The 13,005-nt window shown below is 41.1% G+C and overlaps 1 protein-coding gene across 1 annotated transcript; it reads left to right on the top strand.

Moving 5' to 3' along the window:
• Nucleotides 1–415: 415 nt before the first annotated feature.
• Nucleotides 416–10,675, top strand: sec23b (SEC23 homolog B, coat complex II component). Its single transcript, XM_088302901.1, has 19 exons — nucleotides 416–582; nucleotides 1,684–1,911; nucleotides 2,408–2,465; nucleotides 2,553–2,639; nucleotides 2,787–3,023; nucleotides 3,321–3,403; nucleotides 3,512–3,656; nucleotides 4,970–5,128; nucleotides 5,223–5,338; nucleotides 6,017–6,140; nucleotides 6,366–6,446; nucleotides 6,520–6,609; nucleotides 6,737–6,843; nucleotides 7,942–8,095; nucleotides 8,205–8,282; nucleotides 8,374–8,535; nucleotides 8,670–8,756; nucleotides 8,955–9,176; nucleotides 10,226–10,675. Exons 2-19 carry the CDS (start codon nucleotides 1,691–1,693, stop codon nucleotides 10,313–10,315), a joined length of 2,301 nt encoding a protein of 766 aa, XP_088159027.1. The 5' UTR covers nucleotides 416–582; nucleotides 1,684–1,690; the 3' UTR covers nucleotides 10,316–10,675.
• The last annotated feature ends 2,330 nt before the right edge of the window (nucleotides 10,676–13,005 follow it).

Genomic DNA, 13,005 nt, shown 5'->3' with positions numbered 1-13,005 from the left:
TAATTCGGTGCATTCTAGTTCTGCCCACAATTTGATCGTTCACACACGCAACGCTGCTGACAATATTGTTTACATTATTATATTCTGATGTCAGCACGTGACATCTTTACCGGTGATTTGCTTTTAATTTGGTGAAAGCATTGAGTTAGGACTGAATAAATAATAGATCTAGCTATTAAAAGTAACAGTATCCTCTGTATTACTGTTTTTTCTTGCAAAGTATCCGGGAAGCTAGAGGCAGAAGTTTTAAATAATGTTGAATGACTACTTTATAGAAATTCCGATTTTCACCTCGGAATGGAATGCACCATCACTAGCGTCGTATGGTCAGGAACTTCCTGTTCCGAGTGCATGCGGATCCGCCTACCTTTTGCGTCATTGATATTGCAACCAATCGGAACCACAAATACTTGGAGTAACACGTCACTTAACAGCGAGCACAAGCCGGCTGGTGGAGAGTGAATATCCGCAGTCGTCGCAGTCTTGTTCCCTATATTCCAATTTTTTTTAGTTGCTATTTTTTATTTGTTTTAAAAGAATAAACACCGAACCTTTTATACAGACGTCCCCCTGACATTAAAGGTAAGATTATGTTTGTATTCACGAGACAATTTGTAGCGGATTTGAGGGATTGTCAGAATGGAGGCTAATGCTAACTTTAGTTAGCACCGATGTGAAACGTTATGTTTTCTTTTATTTTACAAAATAAAGATAAATATGTGCGTTCACGGTACGGTTTTTATTGCCGTTCTGGCTTTTTTATTTTGTATGTAGGCGAAGACAAAGTGCTTCTACGTACGTGGCCTCGTATGTACTGTACGATACAATACTGTACTGTAGTTTTGGAAAACAAATCCTTTTTGCTTTTTTACGTCGTCTATTGAACTGGTGGCATTTCCTTGTAACGTGACTTTTTAGGTGTCAATGCTTGTAAATTACACTCGCTTATCGGTGAGGTTTTTTCGATATTTTTGTCTTCAATGTGTAATTTCAAGACTGAAATGGTCTTCCCGAATTGTATGTCATGTGTTAATATATAAAATTTAAATGTAGATAATTGAATTTCTGTTATTTATTCTTCAACTATTTCAGTCTAGTCTTTGAACGCATCTCCACAGTGTCCATAGGCAATACCGATTTAACAATAAATCCACAGAAATTGATATTTCGACAAAAAAGTGTTGTCATTTGTGAGCAAACGCATTCGATGTTTTTTTTTTATGACACGGGTGTATTTAGATGTGCCCAATTGCCTAATTGACAAGTCGAGTCCACATGATGTGTTATCACAAAATAATAATTTAAAATAAAAATAACAATTTACTCAAGGTTTTTTTTCTTCCCTCCACATTCGGCCTTGCAAACAGCAGTATGTCCTCAAGCATCAATTAGTTTCCTGCTACCGTAGAACATTACTCAATTATTTGCTATAGGCGTAACAAATTTTCACTTACACAAACAAGCAAAGGTGGAGTAAAACATTACCCAAAAAAAAATGTTTCACACACTCATTATAAGTCGCTGATCAGGTTTCTTGAGGATACATTTGTGCATCATGTTTTCAAATTAGAAATTGAAATGTAATTTAAACACCCTATTACAGCTGGTCTGAGATCAGATAAAACCAGAAACCGGTTTTGTGTGAGCGTGACTACTTCATATTATCTCTTTTCTCTGCTGAAGCTTGCTGATGGCCACCTACCAGGAATTTATCCAACAAAATGAGGACAGGGATGGGGTCAGATTCAGTTGGAACCTTTGGCCCTCCAGCCGCCTCGAAGCGACCAGGCTTGTGGTGCCAGTCTCGTGCCTCTTCACACCGCTTAAGGAAAGGCCCGACCTGCCCCCGGTCCAATATGAGCCTGTCATGTGCAGCCGATCCAACTGCAAGGCAGTGCTCAATCCACTGTGGTGAGTTACACCTGCTCAGTGTATGACAACATTTTTTTTTTTTTGCTGACCTGTTCTTATTGATCAACAAAGAGTAACTATTGTGTTTTCCATTATTAATATGAAGACCTAAAAGAAAATTCTCACATGGTACTTCTTTGAATGTGAGTTTTTTTTTTTTTTTTTCGCGTAATAACACATCGTGTACTGTACAGGTATAGGTACTCGTTGATACTGGTTCATCATTTGGAATACATGTCACAAAACAAAGAAAAAGGACATCCCGCTCTCCTGAGATGCACGACAACAGTTCTTATTTTTTTGTGTGTGTTCAAAAAATCTTCAGAAATCTAAAGAAAATAGGCACCCTGCAAAAGTCTAGATTTAATTGTACTATGGTCCTGGACTAGGACAGGATGTGATTTTCTTATTTTTTCTGTGGATTGAGCAGGAGTGAAAATCCTCTCCCGTGACACGCTCTCGTACAAATGGGTTTGTTTTTATCTATCTTTTACAGTCAAGTGGACTTCAGAGCAAAAATTTGGGCCTGTAACTTTTGCTTCCAGAGAAATCCAGTAAGTACTGAATACCACAGGATGTTTTGAAACATACATAACTTTATCTTACACATTATGTCTATGAACCAATTTGTATGTTTACAGTTCCCTCCGTCTTATGCGGGAATATCAGAAGGGAACCAACCAGCTGAACTCATGCCTCTATTTTCCACCATTGAGTACATAGTGCAGGTACAAACAAAACACATTTGTTCTGCGACTTCAGACATGGATCTAGTGACAGTGCAGTTTGTACCCTGCAAATTCAATTTTGTACATTAGCATACCACACTCACTGAAACAACACTGAACCTTGTGTCATTTTTCTCCGCTTTACAGCGTGGACCCTCAGCCCCGCTGATCTTCCTTTATGTCGTCGACACGTGCTTGGAAGAAGAGGACCTCCAGGCTTTGAAGGAGTCCCTTCAGATGTCCCTCAGTCTTCTGCCTCCCAATGCTTTAGTGGGCCTCATCACTTTTGGACGAATGGTCCAGGTTCACGAGCTCAGTTGTGAGATGATCTCCAAGAGCTACGTGTTCCGGGGCACCAAGGATCTCACCTCCAAACAGATTCAGGTGGGTGAAGTAAGCCACCGATGAATTAGGATGCTCACTGTGCCTCGTGAATCCCAAAAGTTGCGGTAGATGCAAAACGCATCTTGAGATGCTTGCTGAGGTGACGTCTCAGAATAGTTGCTGACACCAATTCTGAGAGCGGTTTGCACCTTTATTTCTCTTACTGTAAGAGGTTTCCCTGAAGTTCACACACCACTTGAAGCAGACTTTAGTGCCAACATTGGTTGTATGTACTGCTGAATACATCAAACATGTCTTACAACGAAATGTCTTTTTTTTTTTTTTTTTTTCCTTCAGGAGATGTTGGGTTTAACAAAGCCTCCTGCATCAGGACAGCCAGGACGCCCTCCTGCACCTCAAGATGCCGCAGCCTCTTGCAGGTATGAAGGAGAAGCAACACTCCCTTTGCCTTGTTTCGTTCGTGAATGGAAACTGTTTCTACAAATCTCGCTCTTTGAAATGACAAACATCTAATCTTTGCTTTTCAGGTTCCTTCAGCCTGTGCACAAAGTTGATATGAATCTGACCGACTTACTGGGTGAGCTCCAGAGAGACCCATGGCCTGTTCCTCAGGGTAAAAGGCCTCTCCGATCTACTGGTGTAGCGCTGTCTGTCGCTGTTGGTCTGCTGGAGGTAAACCACTCTCATTACCAAAGCCACAAAGTGAATGTTATTTTAGTTAGAAATAAGAAATCGAGCCAGTAAGTAAGAGAAGCTTTAGAACACATTTACAGTACATATCAAATTTATTAGCACATGTAATAAAAATGAGACCACAAATATTTGGGCAATCTTTAAAAAAAAAAAATGTTTGAGTGGCAATGTTCTATGTAAATACAGTACAAGGGAATATTAACTGTCGACATTTTTTCCAAGTGCACAAAACTTTACCAGATGAAGTTACTTTGGCTGAACTTTAGCCTCTTTGTGATGATTCCTCCACACGTTGCTGCTGTTCACGGCGATGCACTCTCTGCAGAATCGTTATCTTGTGCAGAAACAGTACATGTCATTCTCTGGCTCAAAGGCCGGCCGGTTGTGTTTGCCTTCTGTCTTTTCCCCTTAACCATCATTATCCTCTAATCTGTATGATTATGTAATGCAAGTGCAACCAACCACTCTCCTTCAGCCAAGCAAAGAGGCTTGATAAGATTAAATTTAGGTTTTGTCAGTGACTTCAGACTGAATTGTTTGTCCGGAGGCATGTTTGCCTGAAACCTGGGAGGCAGCACGGCAAAAAAAAAAAAAAAATGTCGTTCTCTTCCTTCTCTACTGTGAGCTCTTCTTTTATTCATGATGACACAACCTGAATTAAGCATGCAAGCGCATGTTTAAGCATCTTTGCATATTCCTGGGGGCTGTGTTTGCTGAAACGGGTTTCGTGGAAGACCTTGCTTTCCCATTGACATCAACAAGATTCCCTACCCTCAATTTGCGCTGCATTTTTATTAATGATACTGTAATGCAAAACGTGTCACTAATGGTATAAACATCTTATGTGTTAACTAAGCATGCAACTAACACTTGTAATAATTGAGTAATCTGTCAATTATTTTGGATAAAAAAAAAAGAGTTGGCAAAAATAAATGGATTTGTATGATTCAGTTACTGGTTTGGGCTGCAACATGTCAGAAAATGGCCAAAAATGTTGACCTCCAAAGTAAAAGCAGATGTTTGCAAATGTCTTATGTTGTTTCAACACTGAGGTTATCGGTCCGCTTTCAGGGAGGGCCACAGAAATCTCACAATATTTACTGTTAAGACGCTGAATTTTCAAGGATTTGGACCATTTTCAATTAAGTAAGGTCCGCAATCAATCACCCAAATCTGAAATTAATTATCGTTTAATTAGTTGTCAATTAAGTGATCGTTGCATTTGCACTGTTAGTTATTGGCTATTTAATTAAATGTGATTATTGTCCTTGACTCTTGCTACAATCTCTCAGGGCACATTCCCCAATTCGGGTGCTCGTGTGATGCTGTTCATCGGAGGGCCCCCCACTCAGGGCCCCGGAATGGTGGTGGGAGACGAGCTGAAGACTCCCATCCGCTCCTGGCATGACATCCAGAAGGATAATGCTCGCCACTTGAAAAAGGCTACAAAGGTGAGTCCAGAAATCGCTCATGATGCTCCATGACAACCTGCGTCCGACCAAACATGCCACAATAAATACAATTCCGATTCTTTTTGTCATGCAGTATTATGAAGCCTTAGCCAACCGATCAGCAGTCAACGGCCACAGTATTGATATCTACGCCTGTGCTTTGGACCAGACCGGGCTGCTGGAAATGAAGTGTTTATCTAATCTCACTGGGTACGTCAGCATCTGAAAGCCAAACACTCGTGGGTGTGGAATTGTTTATTTGAGTATTACGCACACAACATTATGCAAACGGATAAGAATTCCATTCTTCCTGGCTTTTGCGATTAATTCTCGTTCAGCGAGATATTCAGGAACCTTTTGAGTTTAAATGGAGTTGTAAAATCCATTTTGGGCTTGCCCCACTTGCTTCCAAATGTGTGGTCCAATTTGGCACATTTGTATTTTTGATGGACTCTTTCCAACTGGACTTACGCTCTATTTGCTTGCAGTTGGATACGTTACATCATGTATTTACTAGGCTGAGGGGAGCATGACGTGTGAGTGTTTGGGCCTGGGTGTTTTTCTTTTTGTATTTTGTGGATTCATTTGTGATCATTATTTTGTATATTATTATTAAAATGATGCTATCCTTTAAAAGTAATAAGTGAGGAAACCCTGCGGCTATGCCGTAATTTGCAGAGCCCGTATTGATCGGACCGGCAAATTGAGACATTACAGCCGATTTTATAAAGTGTGCAAACGATTGGCCAGGAAGTCTATCTCAACCACGGGAGCGAACACTCATTTCAGCTGAGCTCTCTGTAGTCTGCTGATGTTGACGTACATAAACTGCAAGTAGTGAAAAGATATCGATGGCAAACATGCAAATGGTCTCTGCTCTGTTCTCAGGGGACACATAGTGATGGGAGACTCCTTCAATACCTCGTTGTTCAAGCAAACCTTCCAGAGAGTTTTCAACAAAGACTATAACGGCGACTTCCGCATGGCCTTCGGCGGCATCATGGAGGTTAAGGTAAATGAGTGTTTTGTGCTCACAAATGAATCCGTTTGTGCAAAACCATGTTGAAGTGAATAATAATACAATATATTTTGATTTATAATAGCACTTTAACAGCTGCTGCTGAAACAAAAAGCTTTCCAGAACATTTAATAGCTACAAATGTTTTGCGCTGGGGCTACATTTCTGTTATCGCGTACTCCAAAGCTGAGCAAAAATGTGTCCTTTTTGTCTGCGCAGACTTCACGAGAACTGAAGGTTTGTGGGGCCATTGGACCTTGCGTATCGCTCAACTCAAAGGGCTCCTGTGTGTCGGAGAATGTAAGTCATTGTATTGTCTTGCTGTTATTTTGGTGGGGCGCTGTCATTCTTAACAATCCATTGTTTTGTGTAGGAGATGGGTGTTGGTGGCACAAGCCAGTGGAAAGTGTGCAGTCTCAGTCCTTCCACCACTTTGGGCATTTATTTTGAAGTGGTGAATCAGGTAGAACATGTTTGCTTGAGCCTCCAGCTCAGGAAGATCAATTTTGTTTTGACCGAGTAAACATATCGGATCACAGTTTATGAGTATTTGGCGATTTCATAGTGATGTGTTGTCTCTTTGTTTGCAGCACAATGCACCGATCCCGCAGGGTGGCCGAGGGGCAGTCCAATTTGTAACCCAGTACCAACACTCCAACGCTCAGAGGAGGATACGTGTCACCACGATTGCCAGGAAGTGAGAACACTTTTTTTTTATTATTCAGTGGATGCGACAGATTATGCAAGCGTACTTGGCCTGTCTGCAGCTCTATATTGGTCGAGTTTTTATGTCAATTGTCAGAAGATTACACTTCAAATAATTGTCACCTGGACCAGGCCTGTCAAGATAACTACTGGCTTGATTTATTGTTCTATAAATGAAATTGCCACACTAGGTTTTTTTCTGATAAATTGTCATTTCCGTGCGTGTTTGTTTCCGCACGTCATCAGCATTCAATTGTGCTGCTTCGTTCCATCTCCTGGCAGTCACCTTGCTTGCCACTGTGCGACTTGGCACACGCACACAAGGTGACAGATGGTATTAAAACAGCATACAAACAGAGAGAAAAAATAATTAAGCTCCTTCAATGCACTGTTTTATTCTGTGAGGAAAGCATCCTCAAATTTATACATTTGCACCTTTTGTTACTTTAGAATAACCAGTTTTATAAACCAATCCAAAAGAAACTTACATAATTATGTTTCAAAGAATTTGATTTTTACATAGATACGCTTTTTGTTTTATTCCCTCCCCCCCAAAAAAAGAATTGTTTGAATAATCATAATTTCAATTATTACCGAAATAATCATTTTTTTTCATAATGGAGCAGCCCTAGGCTGTAGTTTTACAGTTATAGTTTACGATTTCCCAACATCATGCATTTAAAACGCCCCATTACTCGCTTCAGAGCAAAAGACATGTTGCTCAGCGTGATCCGAGGAAACATTCCGAAGGAGATAAGCCATCTCGTTTTACTCTGCCATTACAGGCAGGTGGTTGCTATGTCCTAATATTTAAAGGCAATGTTTGTGATTTTATTTGATTCTATTTTATTTATAGGCAATATTCTTGAGAATCAAAAGTTAGGTGCTCTTAAAAAGGATGTTTGAATTATTATGCTGCAACATCGTTAAAGAAAAACAAAAAACATCAATGATACTCTCATTCATCTAATTGTTACTAGGGAAAAAAATGTATCCTCGTAAAAGAATGTTATTGTGACAGGCGTAACCTGCACCACACCTGTGTTCAATTACGCTCACAGTGTCCTCTTCCTTTGTGTCCCCACCCAAGCTGGGCGGATGCACAGTCCCAAATTCAGCACATTGAGTCATCATTCGATCAAGAAGCTGCCGCCGTGCTCATGGCTCGTCTGGGAGTCTTCCGAGCAGAGTCGGAGGAGGGGCCTGATGTCTTGCGCTGGCTTGACAGGCAGCTAATTCGCCTGGTGAGTGACTCATCGCACAATTTGAAGAACACTGCACTGATGATCCCGAATTAGAAATATGCTGTTCCTTTTTTTTTTTTTTTTCACGTGTGATTTCATGTCCTTACAGTGCCAAAAGTTTGGTCAATTCAATAAAGATGATCCGACATCCTTCAAGCTATCAGAGTCCCTGTCGCTTTACCCTCAGGTACGTTCCATACATCTGCAAGATCATTGTAATTTAAAAAAAAAAAAAAAAGGGACACTAATCTTAATTTACAAATGACGTCTTGTTGCAGTTTATGTTCCACCTGCGGCGGTCGCCCTTCCTGCAGGTGTTCAACAACAGCCCAGACGAGTCCTCCTATTACAGGCACCACTTTGTCAGGCAGGACCTGACGCAGTCGCTCATCATGATCCAGCCCATCCTTTACTCGTACTCCTTCTGTGGCCCACCAGAGGTCAGCCTTACGCATTTTAGAATATTGATTCTTCTGAGGTGTGGAGCGTTGTGCCAGCAAAATGTCATCATTTAAAAAAAATGAATAAATAGTAAATCAACATCTCATCAGCGATTTTTCTCCCCCCCCCTCAGCCTGTACTCCTGGACAGCAGCAGCATCCTTCCAGATCGAATCTTGCTGATGGACACTTTCTTCCAGCTTGTTATCTACCATGGAGAGGTATTTTACTGAATGTGTTCTTTTGCTTGAATTTATTCGAATGGAAATAAGAATTATAAGATTGTTCGGTTAGTTTTGGCGATTTTCAAAATCTCTCTGGTTTGATTTTGGACAGGTGACCTAACATTTCTCCTCGTGTCCATGTAACTTTAATGACATTATGCTGCAACTGTTTTCATTGACTTTTTTTGTCTCCAGACCATAGCCCAGTGGCGAAAGGCAGGATACCAGGAAATGGCCGAGTATGAAAACTTCAAACAGCTGCTTCAGGCGCCTTTGGATGACGCGCAGGAGATCCTACAGACGCGCTTTCCCATGCCGCGTTATGTCGATACAGAGCACGGTGGTTCGCAGGCTCGCTTCCTGCTCTCGAAGGTCAACCCTTCCCAGACCCACAACAACCTCTACGCTTGGGGACAGGTACACTTTTTAATTATTTTTTTTTTTTGCTGCAAAGCTTCACATATCTGTGTTTTGGCATTTGCAAATTCACACCTTACTAAATATTTGTGGGAACCCATCCTGTGCTGTCTGCTCCCTTTTTTCCATTTTATTTACAGTTTGTTTGCTCAGGCCAAAGCCATGTGTATATAAAAGGAAAAAAAACATTCTTATGGGTGTTCTAAAGCAGTCATTGTCACAAAAAAAGGGTGCTTAAAATGCTCATTAATCCAGTGATGGAAATTATGAAAATGGTGACGGATCATTTAATTCACGGGTGTCAACCTAATTTTTCCTCGCGGGCCGCATCATAGTTTTGGTATCCCTCGGTGGGCCATTATGGCAGTGAACCCATAGGAATCATCATTATCATATTATGACACGTACAACAATAGTTTTTAAAATCAGAATCCAAGAAAATGTGGTATATTTGACTACAGTTAAATCCATTTTAAAAGTGTGATTGGTAAAAAAAAAAAAAAAGCAATATTTTAATGTTATTAAAATTGAGGACAATTTAAAATTTTTGGTATTTTGCAAGAAAGGAAGTCGCGCATGATTAGCCTTCGTGGGCCACATAAAATGATGTGGTGGGCCGGATCTGGCCCCCGGGCCTTGAGTTTGACACCTGTGATTGAACTGGTTAACTATTTCCTAAATGGAACGGCCCCTCCTCCAATGAATAATTTTAAGATACGGAAACATCTCTAGCCTGAGATACTCCAAAGTAAAACTGTCAACAAATGCGTGATCATGGATTAGGTGACCTCTTATCCTAAATGGAGAGCAGGAAATGCATCAAATAGAATTAATCTCCAATTTGCCAAATGGAGGAAGATGTGGTGAATATGGCAACCTGAGATTGAGGTTGTCAAGAGCACTTGCATAAATTAATCTTCTTGACAAAAGCATTTAGTTCATTAAGTGATTCAAGGATTAACGTCAGAAATGAGATTGGATAGTCTGACAGAGTTGGGGGGGACACGCATCACGGTTTTTCATCATCTTTCTCTGCTGTCCGACGACAGGAGACGGGAGCGCCAATCCTTACGGATGACGTCAGCCTGCAGGTCTTCATGGACCACTTGAAAAAACTGGCCGTGTCCAGCTCCACATAGACCTGTCAACATCCCGACTTAACATGGGGTAGAATCCAAGGAATTGACTAGACATTCCCGTTCAGAGGTCTGCCTTGAAAATGTTTCTCTTTTTTTTTTTTTTTTTTTTCCCCCTCTGTCTCGACTCATATGTGAACTCTCCATTGCAAAAATATAGAATTCTCATTTTCTGTGTAATATTTGATATGACCTTTGACATGCAAAGTGATTCAAATGATGTTTTGTTTTCTTTTGTTTGTGTCATAAGTGTTGCAGCACACAAAGTGCTGCTTAATGCAAGTACATGTTTGCCTTGTCCGGAACTAAAGAAATGAAGTGTAGAAAATGTAATTAATCTATTAAATAAATAATGTATGTACATGTTACTGCCTCTTAAACTTGGACCAGACTGGTTGCACTTATTTGCTATTTGAAAGGGTGAAAAGTGCACCGGGGATTGCCCTTGAGTGTTTTCCAAGAAAATTCCATCAGAACAGATTATTGTTGCAAGGAATTGAAGTTTGTCTCGTCGTGTTTTGGACGATAAACATTTGGATTGATTTGGAACTTTAACTAAAGTCCATTCAGACCGTCTTGATTACCAGATGGTATTTTGCTGCACAGATATCTTTGTAATCAAACTTTAATTTAGTGAGATGAGACCGTTTGATTTCGGATGTGTCTGGATCCTTATTAAGGCTTGTCGCCTCTATGTGGCCTGTCCTCGAACCAACTTTAATTTTGTTTGAGGTGTCACACGTAGGTCACCATCCATTTGCATGGTGTGAATGGTTTGTTAAGGGAAAGGGGGAGGGGCCAATACCAGGAAGAGAGAACAGGCCCGAGCGCAGGGGACGGACCGGCAAAAAAGGGTCAAGTGCCCAGCTCGGGTTATTCATTTACGGGAGGCATGGTGGCCGACTGGTTAGCTGCACAGGCTTGGGCAAACTACGGCCCGGGGGCCACATGCGGCCCGCGAAATGTCTTAATCCGGCCCGCCAAATTTGAAAAAAATGAAATGAATAAACCTAGTTCATGTTTTATTTTCTATTTACTCTGGTGTGTTAAACACAGATAATTTATTGAAATGCTTTTGTTCATTTTCATTTAAAATTAAATGCATTTTCTTTTCTCCGAAGAGGTGAGGTTACCAAAACACTCCGTCCATCTGCTTCTGGTCCCTCTGTCAAATTTTAGAACCCATTGTGGCCCACCAACCAAAAAGGTTTGCCCACCCCCCTAGGTTAGCACGTCCGCCTCACCGCCCCCAAAAAATCTTCTTTGTCCAACCCTCGACACGTCCCTGCTCCCGTCAAACGATTGTCATGTCATTTGTTGCTACTGTACACATCCGCATGCAGCTGCAATCACACAACCGCTCGCACACCATCTACTGTCACTGTAAGCTGATTTCCGAGCACCCAGACAGTATGATTTCGAGGATCAGTGAACCACAGATTATGAGGACTAAGCCTCAAGGGCTATCTGTTTAGCGGAAAATTCTACTCTTAGCAGCTTTGAGGGTGAGTTGCCACAGAAATACAAATCAAGTCTGTGTCTATCAAAAGCTTAGGTCTAAAACGTTGCACTCTGAATCCACATATGCTTATAAGGTATTCAAAAGACAAATCAAAAAGTTGCAACGCTGCTCACGCTTAATCTCTTTTGACATGGATACTTGGGAAAAATACCAAAAGCTCCTTTTGTACCCGTCTATTTTTCCCGCTCGGAGCACCATATTGAATTTAGGACCATTTGTTCATGATCCCCTCAAGGGGCAATAATCATATCTCCGGTCCTGTCCAGTATTTTTAATCTGTTTGTTCCTGCTGGGACGCTGATGCATGCCAAGGCAGCAGCTGTGCTGACATTAAGTGTAACAAAAGAGCATTACAATGTCCTTGTGACCACTTTTTTTTTTTTCTTCAGTGATCATTCGTGATGCTCATGTCCATGTGACCCGCAGGCTTAGGCAAAGCTGTGAGGAAATATTTGCGTTTGACTATTTCCTATCAAATCCTAACGGATCAGTTTTCGTACGTCCGCCTGATGAATTACGTAAGAATTCTATATGGATTGCGCCCCAGCATATGGATTAACGATGATCTGCTGCTGTCATCGGTGGACGCGAAGAAACTGGATATTTGTGTATCGCAGGATATAGTTTCTATGTAAGAATAATAAAAAAAAAAAGTTTTCAATGGCGCTGTCAAGATTAGTCAGTTGCAGGCCACTGGAGAACTGCGCTGCAGGGAAAGTGTTTCTAATAGCACCGTGATCAATTTTGCAGCTATTCAATCAATCACAGATTATCATTGTTTATAATCCTTATAGTGTGCGTGTGTGTTTTAGTCATGCACTTTGCCGTTCAGTGACAATCAAGTGGTCATGGCATTCGTGCGGATATTTGAAATGGCCTACGCCGTAGTCTCGATTGAGCCCTTTGCGCTTTGCCTTCAAGTTAATTTTATTTTAAGTTTCGGATGTTTTGTGAGGGCGGAACGGTGGACATACTGGTTAGCACGATGGTCTCACCGTGCAGAAGTGCAGGGTTCGATTCCGGCTCTGGTCTTCCTGAGTGCAGTTTGTATGTTCCTCTTGTGCCTATGTGGGTTTTCTCCGGGTACTCTGGTTTACTCCCACATTCCAAAAAAAAGCAATGATGACATATATGTGGGACTGGTTGCCAACAATTTGCAGGGCATATATTG

Source organism: Idiotropiscis lumnitzeri, chromosome 8, assembly GCF_059441095.1.
Source record: "Idiotropiscis lumnitzeri isolate Australia: NSW breed Sydney's pygmy pipehorse chromosome 8, RoL_Ilum_1.0, whole genome shotgun sequence".
NCBI classification, from domain to species: Eukaryota; Metazoa; Chordata; class Actinopteri; order Syngnathiformes; family Syngnathidae; genus Idiotropiscis; species Idiotropiscis lumnitzeri.
This window is presented reverse-complemented; position numbering and strand designations above follow the sequence as displayed.